The sequence below is a fragment of the Myxine glutinosa genome, chromosome 14 (assembly GCF_964187855.1).
Source record: "Myxine glutinosa chromosome 14, kmMyxGlut1.1, whole genome shotgun sequence".
Taxonomy (NCBI): Eukaryota; Metazoa; Chordata; class Myxini; order Myxiniformes; family Myxinidae; genus Myxine; species Myxine glutinosa.
Window position 1 is genome coordinate 51,305,506 of NC_136274.1, and position 14,673 is coordinate 51,320,178.

Here is a 14,673-nt window from a genome sequence, read left to right on the forward strand (position 1 = left end):
CAAGGAAGTTTAACAAGGAGAGATGCAGAAAATAGGGCAAAATGGAGAAGATTGTCATGGGGACCGCGAGGCTAACCCCCGCTCTAGCAGGGAAAATGGCCTTAAAATGCATGTTGCTGTTGTTGTTGTTGATGGGAATAGAGCCTGTGATGGATGCTGTGAAGAGAAACAGTTTGAGATGGTTTGGTCATGTGTTGAGGAAGGATGAAAGTGACTGGTTGAGAAGAGTGATGGAAATGAATGCAGAAGGAAGTAGAGGACGGCGAAGACCGAGAAAGACTTGGCTAAAGATGGTCGAAGAAGAAATGCGGGCAAGGGGCACAAGGGAAGATGCAGAAAATAGGGCAAAATGGAGAAGATTGTCATGGGGACTGCAAGGCTAACCCCTGCTCTTGCAGGGAAAATGGCCTTAAAATGCCTGTTGTTGTTGTAAACAAACCATATTTCACCATGATCTTTGGATAGTTACCTATCTTGAGAGTAAATCAGTGACGGAGGTGCCGAGTGAGGTGGAGGGTGGAAAGGGAGGTGGAGGGAGAGAAGCAGTGTAACCATAGCTGCTGCAGAAGATAAAAACAAGTTAAAAGATGCCAAATCATTTGCTCAAGAACTGGAGGTACACACTGGAGTGTTATGTTTTGGAAAACAATGTAAAAAAAAAAACACGACGAGAGATAGCACTCATACCACCTGCTTACAATTTCTTTTTCAAATTGAGCAAACAGAGAAGGACGACATGAGGGCCGTGGGGAACATTTGTGGGATGAAAAGGCCACCATTCTTGTTAACGGTGCATTCATGAGGTTTTGCACCAGCCACCAATACGGCACATCACAGAAAAACAAACACGAAGCAGTCACAAGTAATGGACGTATTCTGTGGCAGTAATTTAGGAGGCACCAACATGGTCAAAGAGGAACGACCACTGCCATGTAAACGTAGTGGGACGTGGGCATCAGCAAATACAAAAACAGCAACCACAGTGCACAACTGAAACACTTGGCACCAGCAGACCGATCTCGCGAGATCTTGGAGACGGCGGCAGGGATTTTCGAAGTTCCACACGGTCTCCACGTTTTTCAAAGTTAAGTCTGTTCACAATTGTATTTTGTCGAAACTGTATTTATCTTTCGGTGTGTGAAGTTATAGTGTGCACCTTGGAAGTTTCTCGGTGTTTATCTTTCATAAATTAATCGTCTGTTTGCCGCGTCGCGAGCAAGGCCTTTGCCGCGTCGCGAGCGATTTGAAATCGAAGTTAAGTAATTGTTCCCATTAGTATTTTCGTTATAACTGTATTTGTTTTATGGTGTGTGTACGTATATTGTCCCCCGAGGAAGATTTTCGGTGCAAATCTTTCATACCTGTATTGAAAATCGTGTTAATTCGTGTCGTGTCTTGAGGCCTTGTACAGTGTCCAACCTTGAGGCTTTGTTTTTCTCTCAGCGGTCCATCGTTTTGATCCAATAACTTTCGTTCTCTGTTTTCCCAGTCTTTTCACCCCATAGCCTATGTGTAAATACACTAAAACACTACACTTCCTTGTGTAAATCTCAACTCAAAAAAAAAAAAAAAAAAAAAAAAAAAAAAACTACCCCTCACCCCTCCCCTCCAAGACTCCTCCCTCACCCCTCCCCTCCAAATCTCCCCCATAGGCCATATCCCATCCCTTTCAAATCCCTCCCCTTGTCCCTTCCCTCCCAAACTCCCCCTCGACCCCTCCCCTTCAAATCTCCCCACCCTCATTTCTTCTCAATTTCCCCCCTCTCACTCCCCCTCCTCAAAGCGTCCTCCCCGCTTCTTCCCCCTTCCAACTCTCACCTCCATCTCCCCCAACCTTCTGCCTCGCTCTTCCCCCTTCTCAAATAACACCTCATTGTGCCTCACCCAATCACCATCAAACCTTTTGTCCGCCCCATCCTTCCCTTTCTCCGAGCTATTCTGAAATCTCTGACACACCTTCAACAGCTCTCCCTACCTCTTCCACCTCTTCCACATCTTCCACATCTTACCCTACCCCTCCTCCCCCCTGTTCTGTATCCGATGCTCCCCTTTCCTCTTCATTAACCGTATGGACCTCAAACATCCTGGGCCTTCTTTCAAACTTAACTGATCTCTCCATACAGGTTGCTTCTGTCAAACCAGACGTGATCTGCTTAACAGAAACTTTCCTCCTTCATGATGTCTCTGATTCCTTAGTATCTCTCCCGGGTTACTCCCTCCTCCGGTATGATAGACCTGAGCCTCGTCCTGGAGGTGGGGTTGCTATCTTTATCAAAAACTCTCTTCCTCACTCGCCCTGCACTGCACTCTCTCCACCTCACCCCCAGGAATACCTCTGGCTACGGCTTCCCCTTCGCTCCCACCTCTTGTTCATATGTGTGTTGTACCGTCCACCAAACAGTGATGACTCCATCTACATCTCGCTGTCTGATAATATGGACCAACTTCTATCTACTCATCCCAACTCTCTCTTCCTCATATGTGGTGATTTCAATTGTCACCATGCCAGTTGGCTGGGTGTGGGTACCTCTCTCACCAGCCATGGCTCCTCAGCAAAGGACTTCTGCGACTCACTGGGACTGACACAATCTGTCAATTTCCCGACCCGGATCTCAGTCAACGGAGCATCTTCTCTTCTGGATTTGGTTATGACTAACTTCCCTGAAAAGGTCTGCTGCTCTTCTTCTGCTCCAATCGGATCATCTGATCATGTCCTTGTTAAAGTGGACATCTCTCTGACCATTCTCAGGGAGCCTGCTCAGCGTCGACGAGTCTGGCATTTCACTCAGGCCAACTGGCACGGTCTTCAAGCAGCCATCAATCATCTGGACTGGTCTCCCATCTCTACCACCTCTGACATCAACTCATCCTGGGAATTCTTCCAAAGTAAATTGCTCTCTCTCATGCACAGATTTATCCCATCTCGTCTTCAGTTGTCATACCCTTCCTCCCATCCATGGTACACGGAATCTTGTGGTGAGGCTGTTGCCCAGAAACAACTTGCCTTCGTCTCCTGGAAAGCAAATCCAACGGAAGGAAATCTCATTTCCTTTCACAAAGCCCGAAACAAGTGTGTGTCCACCCACAGGAGAGCCAGGAAACAATATCTCTCTGTTCTCAAGGCCGAACTCCCTTATCTGTCTCCCTCTTCCAAATCCTGGTGGCGTCTGGTCAAATCTGTCTCTGGTGTTTGTTCCCCCTCCATCCCCTCCCTTACCTCAAACAGCTACACAGCTGACTCCGCACGTGAAAAAGCTGAATGCCTCAACTCTGTGTTTGCCTCTAAATCTTGTGTCCCAAACCCATCCCTCTCTGTACCCACCATACCCAGTCGTACCCAGCTGCTCCTGGACTCCGTGTCCTTTCCTCCTGACAAGGTGGAAAAGTTTGTGTCAACCCTCGTCTGATTCTGCAACTGGACCTGACGGCATCAGCCCACGGGTCCTAAAATCATGTTCTTCCGCTCTTTCACTCCCTCTCTCTGTTCTCTTCACCCTCTCTTTTGCTCAAGGTCAACTGCCATCTGCTTGGAAATCAGCCAACATCACCGCTTTGCACAAAAAAGGTGCAAAAACAGATCCTAGCAACTACAGACCAATCAGCCTTCTCCCAATTATCAGCAAAGTCATGGAATCCATCATTGCTTCGGATATGAAATCTTTCCTCTTCTCCAATGGCTTGATCTCTGATCATCAATTTGGTTTCAGACCAGGTCACTCTACTCTGGACATGCTGCTTCTGCTGTCTCAACAATGGATTGAGGTCCTCAATGCCAAACAGGAAATTAGAGCTGTCTCCCTCGACATATCACGTGCCTTCGATACGGTCTGGCACCCCGCTCTGCTCACCAAACTCTCCTCCTTTGGTATCCATGGAAATCTCCACGCATGGCTGGCGGCCTTCCTCTCTAGTCGTCGTCAACGTGTGGCCCTGAATGGGTTTCTCTCATCTCCTCTTCCTGTTCAGGCTGGAGTTCCCCAAGGCAGTGTTCTGGGCCCTGTGCTTTTTCTGGTCTTCATCAATGATCTCTCTGACTCTCTTGAAAATCCTCTCTATCTCTTTGCTGATGACTTCACTCTCTGCCGCTCCATTCCTCATCCCTCAGATCGGCAGTCTGCAGCCTCCTCACTCTCTGCAGACCTGGACAAAATCACAGACTGGGCAAACAAGTGGAACATGTCTTTCAATCCTGACAAATCTCACAATGTCTCTCCGAAAAGACCGACTGGACAACCCTCCCATCTACTTTCTGAATAATCCTCTCCAAGAAGTTCTGTCACTCAAGCTTTTGGGTCTCACTATCTGCCATGATCTTTCCTGGGAAAACCACATTTCCAAGCTGGCCTCCAAAGCCAGTCGCCGACTGGGCATCCTCCATCATGCGAAGTCCTTCCTTGGCACACCTGAGCTCCTCACCACATACAAGGCTTTCATCCGCAGCTCAATGGAGTACTGCTCTCCCCTCTGGGCTGGTGCTCCTGCCTCACACCTAGCTCGTCTTCACGCTGTTGAAACCAAAGCGTTCAGAATTTGAATCTCCTGCGATGACAGTATCTCCGAGGAATCTCCTGCGATGACGGTATCTCTGAGGGCCTTTCACTTAATCACCGCAGGCAGGTTGGTGGTCTCTCCGTCTTCTACCGACTCCTCTCCGGCCTTGCTCCCCCAGCTCTCTCTGGGCTCTGTCCCCCAAATATTCCTGCAGGTCGCACAAGATCTGCCTGCAACCCTCTTATGGTTAAACTGCCAAAATCAAGACTCTGCTCACCTTCACTCTTTCATTCCTCTTTTCTCCCGCCTCTGGAACAAACTCCCTCACTCTCTTCAATCCCACTCCTCCCTCCAGGTCTTTAAAACGGCTGTTCACCACCATCTCTTATCTTCCCCAATCCAACACCTTGATCTTTTCTACTCCTGCTAATTTCACCCCAAATCCACTTTTTTGAGGTGACTTTTGACTTCTTTCCTGGAAGTCCTTGGTGTCCTTGCGTTTTATACCTATCCTGCCTCCCCCCAGGCCCTCTCCCTCCAAAAACATCTCCCGATGTCCCTGCTCTCAAATGTTGTGTTTGTGTGCTTCCTCCCCTTCTCTCCCCATCTTGTCGACCGCTCCCCTTTTTAGCCGCGTCGCAGACGCTGGTCATAGAGTGCCCTCTGCTGTTGTTCTTGTTCTTGTTCTTCTTCTTCTTCTTCTTCTTGTTGTTCTTGCAGAGAAGACAAAACCTCAAAGCTCCACCCATTCTGGGAACCATAGCTCCACCCATTGTGGGAGAGGCTTCATATAAACAAATATCCACCATTTTATTAACTCGCATAGCTTTGAGGCCTGTTTTGTAGGCCCGTGGTGTCTTCCTCTCTCACACAGTTTTATTTCAAATCAAATTCGATATATCATTTCATTTTTCACAGTCGCTAACATAGTTTTAGACTCGGTTGAAAAAAAACGGGAAGACAATCCGATGAAAGTTGCCCTTTATAGAATGAAATGAATTCTCAAAGGCCTGTAACTTCAAGTCCATCGATATATATTTTTTAAATCGCGGCATGGTCAGTCATACACCGCCCGAAATAACAGACGGGAAAATGCCGAGATATATATATTTTGTTTAAATCGCGGCATGGTCAGTCATACACCGCCCAAAATAACAGACGGGAAAATGCCGAGATATATTAAAAATTCGTCCATTTGATGACAATCGTCACGATGAAATATTTAATTTATACGTCGTCACAATAATGTGGAGAGAGGAGCATAGCTTCATTCACGTGTCGCCACACACGGGAAATTGCCGAGATATGTTTTTTTAAATCGCGGCGTGGTCAGTCATACACCGCCTGAAATAACAGACGGGAAAATGCCGAGATATATTAAAAATTCGTCGCCACACACGGGAAATTGCCGAGATATATTTTCACTTTGCACAAAAATAACATCAAGTAATCGAATCAATAGGAATGTCCTGTGCCTATAACATCGACGTTATAGGCACAGCTGCATCTAGGCATTGTGTAACATCGACGCGGCTTTTGTTTTAATTAAAACTTTTTGTACTTGTTATACACTTTGTTTGCTTGTTTTTTTGATTTGTTTGTTTGATAAATGTTAGCTCTTTCACGAGCCTCGACTCTGTATACAAAAAAAAAAAAAAAAAAAAAAAAAAAGGACTGGCCGGTCGGACTTTTACGGTTAGGTATATGAACAAACATTGGTGCATCACGGGTGATGAAGGTGTTGATCATGTTTCATCAAAATCGTGTGTGTTGTTTCAGAGAAGAAAGCAAATACCTGTTTTGGGTGGTCAAACATGGACCCACGTTGACCACCCGTCGACCCTCTTAGACCCTGATTTTCTTAATGCCGTGAATAAACTTGAGTTGCAACAAACCAAATATCATTATAGCCAAGTTTGGTCACAATCCCATTAGCAGTTTTGGAGAAGAAGTTGCGAGTGTTTACAGACTGACGGAAGACACGCCATCCCATGAGCTCCCCGGAATTACATTCTAGTTGAGCTAAAAAGGAAGAGAGGAAGACCCCAAAAAGTCCAATATAAACAACCCCAATTATGATGATCATCGCTGGCACCCCCACACCTGAGTGAGCGTCGGGTTGGACCAGAGATGAGCTTTACGTAGGACTTGGGAAACCAACCCTTGTGGTCCTGCACCTCACCAAACCACCACATGTCCTGCTGTTCCAGGACAGTGATAACTTCACCCTTGTTGAAGTTCAAGTGGTTGTCCTTCTTAGCACGCCAAGGGTACAGCGCCTGGGCCTCAACTCCCTCCACACGCTCACCCTGTCAAGTCAAAAAACACGTAATTGTAGGTGCGACAACAACCACCACTACTACCACCATTCCAGAGTCACTATAACAACCATAACTGTAGATAATGTAGCAATGGCAAACAGAGATCCTTTTGTTGTCACTGTCAAAATCGAAAACCTCCATTGCAACCATATGCGTGCAACACTCATCATAAGTCAAACCTGAGTGACATAATTAAAGTTATAAGAGCCATCGGCCATAAGAGAGACTTCACCTGTCCTGGTGTGGGTGAGGGTGACATGGAAATAGGTGCTGGGGTGAAAGCAGAGCCCTGTCGTTGCTGCTTGCCTTGAGTGTTTGTCAGACCAGCCTGTGCATCCCACACATCCCAGCCAGAGCCCTGTGCAGACTCCCCCTTTCCACTGGACCCAGGCCACCTATAACACAAAAATGAGTTATCTTTCTATTCATCCAGCACAAGTCACAGGGGAAATGAACCAAGGAATACAACTCGGAGGAAAAACGACAACTAAATGGAGGCCAGATAGATCCAAATGATGCCAACAGTTGTTCTTTAAAAAAGATATCTTTATTTGCAATACAGTTGCTGTTGATTTAACAGATATCTATCTATAATTCCAGTAATCTCTGTGTGTGTGTGTGTCTGTGTGTGTGTGTGTGTGTCTGTGTGTGTGTGTGTGTGTGTTTGTCTGTGACCGCTGTTTCTCGACAACTACCGGTCCGATATACTTGAAACTTGCCAGGTATATTGCTGGGGACCCGAGGATGTGCCTTTTCAAGGTTTGAAATTAATCGGACAAGTGGTTCCCAAGGTATGGTCACCGTACTCGCAAGCCGTTCGCTTTGGCTTTGCGAATGGACCAAACCATTTCATGTAAATAGAGGGGGGGGGGGGGGTTCTGTGGTCGTTCGCTTTGGCTTTGCGAATGGACCAAACCATTTCATGTAAATAGAGGGGGGGGGGGTTCTGTGGTCGTTACTGCCACGTGGTTTCAAAGTTTTTTGTTGTTGTTGTTGTTTGCACGCATGTTTTTTTGCACCCACGTACGGGCACGCCCTAGTATATATAAACACCAAAAAAAACAATATATATATGATATATATATATATAAGCAAAGATTTGCGGTTGGGAGTAAATCCAAATGACTCCATGGTAAGATCTCCAACCTTAACCATGGTAAGATCTAATCGACGCATTCCCCTTTACCGCATAGGGCCACATGTGATGATCTTGATATTATGGCAATTTTATTTTATCTTAAAAATTTTTGCTTTAATATATTTACAGTTTTAATTTAATTCACAATTTAATTATTTACAAGTTCAACTTCCAATTAAATGTAATGATTGTTCCGGATTTTCTAAACACGAGTTATAATCCAGCATTGCTTACAGGATTGTTTTGAGCCGTTAATATGCGGTTGATTTTTGAATTTGGGAAATTCCCTCGCGGTCCCTCTGTACTGTCTTTCCCTCGCGGTCCCAACTGTACTGTCTTTCCCTCGCGGTCCCTCTGTGCTGTCTTTCCCTCGCAGTCCCTCTGTGCTGTCTTTCCCTCGCAGTCCCTCTGTGCTGTCTTTCCCTCGCAGTCCCTCTGTACTGTCTTTCCCTCGCGGTCCCAACTGTACTGTCTTTCCCTTGCGGTCCCTTTGTGCTGTCTTTTCCTCGCGGTCCCTCTGTGCTGTCTTTCCCTCGTGGTCCCCCTGTGCTGTCTTTCCCTCGCGGTCCCTCTGTGCTGTCTTTTCCTCGCGGTCCCTCTGTACTGTCTTTCCCTCGTGGTCCCTTTGTGCTGTCTTTCCCTCGCGGTCCCACTGTGCTGTCTTTCCCTCGCGGTCCCACTGTACTGTCTTTCCCTCGCGGTCCCTCTGTGCTGTCTTTCCCTCGTGGTCCCTCTGTGCTGTCTTTCCCTCGAGGTCCCCCTGTGCTGTCTTTCCCTCATGGCCCCCTGTGCTGTCTTTCCCTCGCGGTCCCTCTGTGCTGTCTTTCCCTCGCGGTCCCTCTGTGCTGTCTTTCCCTCGCGGTCCCCCTGTCTGTCCCCCTGTCTGCTGTCTTTCCCTCGCGGTCCCCCTGTCTGTTCCCCTGTCTGCTGTCTTTCCCTCGCGGTCCCTCTGTGCTGTCTTTCCCTCGCGGTCCCTCTGTGCTGTCTTTCCCTCGCGGTCCCACTGTGCTGTCTTTCCCTCGCGGTCCCCCTGTGCTGTCTTTCCCTCGCGGTCCCCCTGTGCTGTCTTTCCCTCGTGGTCCCTCTGTGCTGTCTTTCCCTCGCGGTCCCACTGTGCTGTCTTTCCCTCGCGGTCCCCCTGTGCTGTCTTTCCCTCGCGGTCGCCCTGTGCTGTCTTTCCCTCGCGGTCCCTCTGTGCTGTCTTTTCCCTCGCGGTCCCTCTGTGCTGTCTTTTCCCTCGCGGTCCCTCTGTGCTCTCTTTTCCCTCGCGGTCCCTCTGTGCTGTCTTTCCCTCGTGGTCCCTCTGTGCTGTCTTTCCCTCGCGGTCCCCCTGTGCTGTCTTTCCCTCGCGGTCCACCTGTGCTGTCTTTCCCTCGTGGTCCCCCTGTGCTGACTTTCCCTCGTGGTCCCGCTGTGCTGTCTTTCCCTCGTGGGCCCCCTGTGCTGTCTTTCCCTCACGGTCCCCCTGTGCTGTCTTTCCCTCGCGGGCCCCCTGTACTGTCTTTCCCTCGCGGTTGTCAGCTCTTTCACGAGCCTCGATTCAGTATATTTAAAAAAAAAAAAAAAAAAAAAAAAAAAAAAAAACGTTCTCAGTTCACCACGAGAGCGGTGTGATGCTGTTTAATTGGCTGTCCAGCTTTGCCCACCCCACTTTGCATATAAGTGAGTTATATATATATATATAACCATGGTAAGATATCCAACCCCTTAATTGAACAAACAATGACAACGTTTCGATTAACAACATGTGACAAAGCCACACGCCTCCGTTAATCTTCCTCAAGAGTGATATAATCATCTCAACATCCCCTTATATGCAAAGTGGGGTACAACTTAAAGGAACATAGTGGGTTCTAGCTATCGCGACATCCCGGAGCATTTTACCTACTCAGATCTACTCTGCTCTACATATTGCTCTACCAAATTCATAACAATATATATATATATATATATACACATATATATAAAAATAATAATAATTCATTTATTTTGTATAGCGCTTTTCATGAAGCCCAAAGGCGCTTTGACAGAGTGCAAAACATAATGCATAACAAAACATGAAAACAACAATTGCAAAAAGACAAGAATCAATAGGGAAATATTTAAAGCAAAAGGAGGGAGAAGGAGAAGTGATAGTCAGGGGTTAAATGCTGTGGGTTGAATGTTGAATGCAGCGCTGAACAGGTGGGTCTTGAGTGATGTTTTGAATGTGGTGAGTGAGGAGGAGTCTCTGATGGTGTGAGGTAGTGAGTTCCAGAGGGTGGGAGCAGCGATGGAGAAGGCCCTGTCCCCCCAGGATCTGAATTTGGTCCGGATGGGGGGGGGGGGGGGGTCAGGAGGTTGGTACCAGCAGAGCGGAGGTTGCGGGTGGGAGTGTGTCTGGAGAGGAGGTCAGCCAGGTAGGATGGGGCCAGGTTATGGAGGGCTTTGTAGGTTAAGAGGAGGATTTTGTACTGGATTCTCTGGGAGATGGAGAGCCAGTGAAGCTTGTAAAGGACGGGGGTGATGTGGTCACGGGTCCGGGAATGGGTGAGTAGACGGGCAGCGGAGTTCTGAATGTATTGGAGTTTATTGGTGATTGTTGAGGGTGAACCATAGAGGAGGCTATTGCAGTCGTCCAGACGGGAGGTGATGAAGGCGTGGATGAGGGTTTCTGCAGCCGTGGAGGAGAGGGATGAGCGGAGACGGGCGATGTTTTTCAGGTGAAAGAAGGCTGTCTTTGTGATCTGTTTAGTGTATTTGTCGAAGGAGAGGGTTTGGTCAAAGATGACGCCAAGATTCCGGATGAGAGGGGAGGTGGATACTGGGATACCGTCGATGTTGAGGGCAAAGTTATGGGTGGATTTTGTGAGCGTTTTTGGGCCAATGATGATTATTTCAGATTTATCACAGTTAAGTTTGAGGAAGTTGATTTGAAGCCAGGATTTTATTTCAGAGATGCAGTTTGTCAGGATAGAGTGGGTGTCGGTGGAGACGGACTTGGTGGAGATGAAAAGCTGGATGTCATCGGCGAAGCAGTGGAATTGGAGACCATGACGGCGGATTAAGTGACCGAGGGGGGACAGGTAAAGGATGAAGAGGAGGGGGCCAAGAACTGAACCTTGCGGGACACCTTGGGGGAGGGGAGCAGTGGGGGATTTGCAGTTATTGATGGAGATGAACTGGCGTCTGTCAGAGAGGTATGATTTAATCCAAGAGTGGGCAGTGCCGGTAACGTTAAAGGTGGATTCAAGTCGGGTGAGGAGGATGGTGTGATCGATGGTGTCAAAGGCAGCGCTGAGGTCGAGGAGGACGAGAATGTTGAGGTTGCCAGCGTCAGAGGAGAGGAGAAGGTCGTTGGTGATTTTGAGGAGAGCAGTTTCAGTACTGTGGTTGGAGCGGAATCCGGATTGGAATGTTTCATACAGGTTATTGGCAGAGAGGTGATGTTTGAGTTGAGTGGCTACAGCGCGTTCCAAAACTTTCGACAGAAAGGATAGGTTGGAGATGGGTCTGAAGTTGTTTAGGGTGTCAGGGTTTAGACCAGGTTTTTTTAGAATGGGGGTAACAGCAGCAATTTTGAGGGATGGTGGGACGATGCCTGTAGACAGGGAGGAGTTTATTGTTGCAATGATAAGTGGAGAGAGAGCAGGGAGGGAGGCCTTGACAAAGCTGGAGGGGATGGGGTCAAGAGTGCAGGTGGCATTTTCATTCCTATGAGGAGTTCAGAGAGGTCAGTAGGGGAGACCGGGGAGAATTGAGACAGGGGAAGGCAGGATAAGGGGGGGCAGGTGGTTGGAGGGGGAGCGGGTGCGGCGGTGGTCAAGCTGTTGTAGATGTTGTCAATTTTGCGTTGGAAGAAAGAAAGGAAGGAGATGCAGTTGTCTACTGTGAATGACTGGGTGGTGGTGTCCAGGGGGCGGAGGAGTTTGTTTATTGTCGAGAAGAGTGCTTTTGGGTTTCCGGAGCCAGAGTGGATAATTTGAGAGTAGTAGGCGGCGCGGGCGTGGGAGAGGGCATCTTTGTAGTGTTGTAGGTGGTCCTTGTAGGCTTGGGAGTGAACTGTGAGACCTGTTTTATTGCGGAGTCTTTCAAGTTGGCGAGCACGAGTTTTCATCAGGCGGAGTTCAGGGGTAAACCAGGGAGCAGAATGGGTGAAAGAAACTGTTTTGGTTTTTACAGGCGCAAGCTGGTCAAGGCAGGAGGAGAGAGTGTGGTTGTAGTAGTCAGTGAGGTCGGAAGGGGTGTGGAGGTAAATGAAGGGAGAAGTGGACATTTTTTCAGAGAGGGTGGATGAGAACGAGGTAGGTGAAAGAGCGTTTAGCTTACGGAAGTTGATAGTGCGATAATGTCTTGGTGTTGGGGTGGGGATGTTGATGGTCATAGTGATGGCTAAGTGGTCAGAGAGGGTTAGGTCGGAGCCAGAGAGATGGTGCAAAATTAATCCAGTGGAGCAGACAAGGTCCAAAATGTGACCACGGATATGCGTAGGAAAGTTGACATGTTGAGTGAGTTAAAGCAGGTGAGTAAATCAGTGAAGTCAGTGGTTATTGTGGAGTCAGTGGAGTCCATGTGGATATTGAAATCACCAAGGAGGAGGATTGAGGGGGAGAGGGAACATAGCTGGGTCAGAAAGTAGGAGAAGTCAGACAGGAATAATGGGTGTGGTTTGGGAGGGCGGTAGACGACAGCCATGACTGACTGCGTGCGACCAGAGAGTTTAAAAGCCAGGTGTTCAAAGGATGAGGATGAGGCGATGGGGGTGAGGCTGGTCCTGATGTCTTGACGGTGGCTTACGGCAATTCCACCACCTCGGCCCTCCGAGCGTGGTTTATTGACGTAGGAATATCCATTGGGTGTGGTGAGGTTGAGCGTGTAGTAGTCCAGTGGTTGTTGCCAGGTTTCGGTGAGACAGAGAAAGTCCAGTTTGTTATCCAGGATGTAGTCGTTGAGGAGGAGGCATTTGTTGTTGAGGGACCGGGTGTTGAACAGGGTGAGCTTGATGTTGTTTTGAACAGCGGGGATGAATTCAGGTGATTTAGACAGGGTTCGCAGGCAGGAGATGCGATTTTCTGCGTTGCCGTGACTAGGTGCGCTGGGACGATGAGTGGGAGTGCGCTGAGCCGACCAGAGGACGGGGATGGAGTGACCTGATTGTACATATACAAACTTACGACCGGAGCCACGGTGAATGTACCTAAGTCGTCGGAGGAGTCCATTTGATTTGATGGCAGAGATGCATGATGGGGTGGAGCGGGTATTGAGCAGAAGGAGCCTTGCGGCGGAGTACCGCAGAGTATGTATGTGTGTATGTATGTATGTATGTATGTATGTACGTGTATATATATATATATATATATATATATATATATATATATATATATATATATATATATATATATATATATATTGTTACAGATACGACTTTGATGGTATGGTGGGCCGAGCGGGATGGCCGCCGTATCCGTACAAGTTACCCCGATTGCACCCGGGGTTGACTAATCGCGCTATGCTGGCTCAATAAGAAAAAGAAGACACCCGGCTGGATTACAATCACACAATACGACACCAAGGGTTCAGTTCTCAAGTATATTCGTACGGAAAAAGGTTAGATTACAGGGGCTAGAGGGAAACATAGGAAGGTGGGCACTTAAACACACTTATATTATCCCCGGACAGACGACAGGTAAACGCGGGACAAGGCTCACTCACACGGGGTTTGATGGCCAGGAAAGCGGGTAGCGATCGCTCCAGGTGCACCTGTGCTCAGGGCAGGATCACGTACGGTGGTGTCCAGAGATGCGTGAAGGTATCACAGCGCTTGTGGGTCGCGACTTTGGTCTCAAGCTGGGGAGGTCGCTCAGCGCTCGGGAGGGTGGCGTCTTTTCCTTCCAAGCTCGGGGCGCATCTGACGTCACGTCCGGCGCGGGGCCGCGTATATCCGGCGGGGAGTCACGCCCTCGCTCGTTAGCTCCGCCCCATATGGCATCGGCCCATGGCTTCTCATTGGGTGCGGGGGTTACCGGCTCCGCCCTTGACGAGGGGCCGACAGGGAGCCCCCTTCTGGGTAACCCCGTCGAGCACATGTTCAATGGCGGCCAACCGAGCCGGAGTGAGGACGCAAAGCCGCTGTTGTTGTGGTTGTTGTTGGAGCTTGAGATGATGGGAAGAGATGCGGGGAGGTATGGGAAGGTCCTAAACTCCTACTGGTGCCATATCATCACATTCTGGTGCAACGAAGAGTCATAATTAATGGAAACAAGTCCTTAACTGACATAGATTAAGAATAACTAGCAAGATGTCCTATAATTGTCTACGTGTGGTGCGGGGGACCTGGGCACGACATTTAATGGGGGAATGAAGGGGAAGATCGGCTCTAATGGGTGTTGTTTACAGACAATGGGACTAGGGAATGGGGTAAGGGGAGAGTTGGGGAGTATCGGAGAAGATAGGGGAATATTTACAAGCGGATATGGAGGTCAAATTCCATATTCGCAACATTGCACCCTTCTCTACCCTCGGGGCGTCCCGACCCGATAAATTTTTACCTACTTTAGTGTGGCACGCAATGTAGTTCCCTCTACTATTAACTCTACCCTGAGTGCGACAGTTTTATAGATATTCACAAATGAGTAAATATGTCCCCCTGCGACGTTGCACCCTTCTCCTCTCAGAAACACACCCACAGGATAACCGAATCCGGAAAGAATCCTCAAACTAAACATACAGCCGGTAGGGAGCATT

General features: G+C 48.4%; 1 protein-coding gene across 3 annotated transcripts in view; it reads right to left on the reverse strand.

Moving 5' to 3' along the window:
• ITSN1 (intersectin 1) overlaps window positions 1-14,673 on the reverse strand; it is a 222,897-nt gene that overhangs the window by 67,261 nt on the left and 140,963 nt on the right. For all 3 annotated transcript variants that reach the window (XM_078768237.1, XM_078768236.1, XM_078768235.1), the window contains 2 exons: window positions 7,045-7,207; window positions 6,595-6,800 (listed from right to left, as the gene is read on the reverse strand). In XM_078768237.1, coding sequence (XP_078624363.1) covers window positions 6,595-6,800; window positions 7,045-7,207 — 369 coding nt within the window. The remainder of the gene's footprint in view (window positions 1-6,594; window positions 6,801-7,044; window positions 7,208-14,673) is intronic.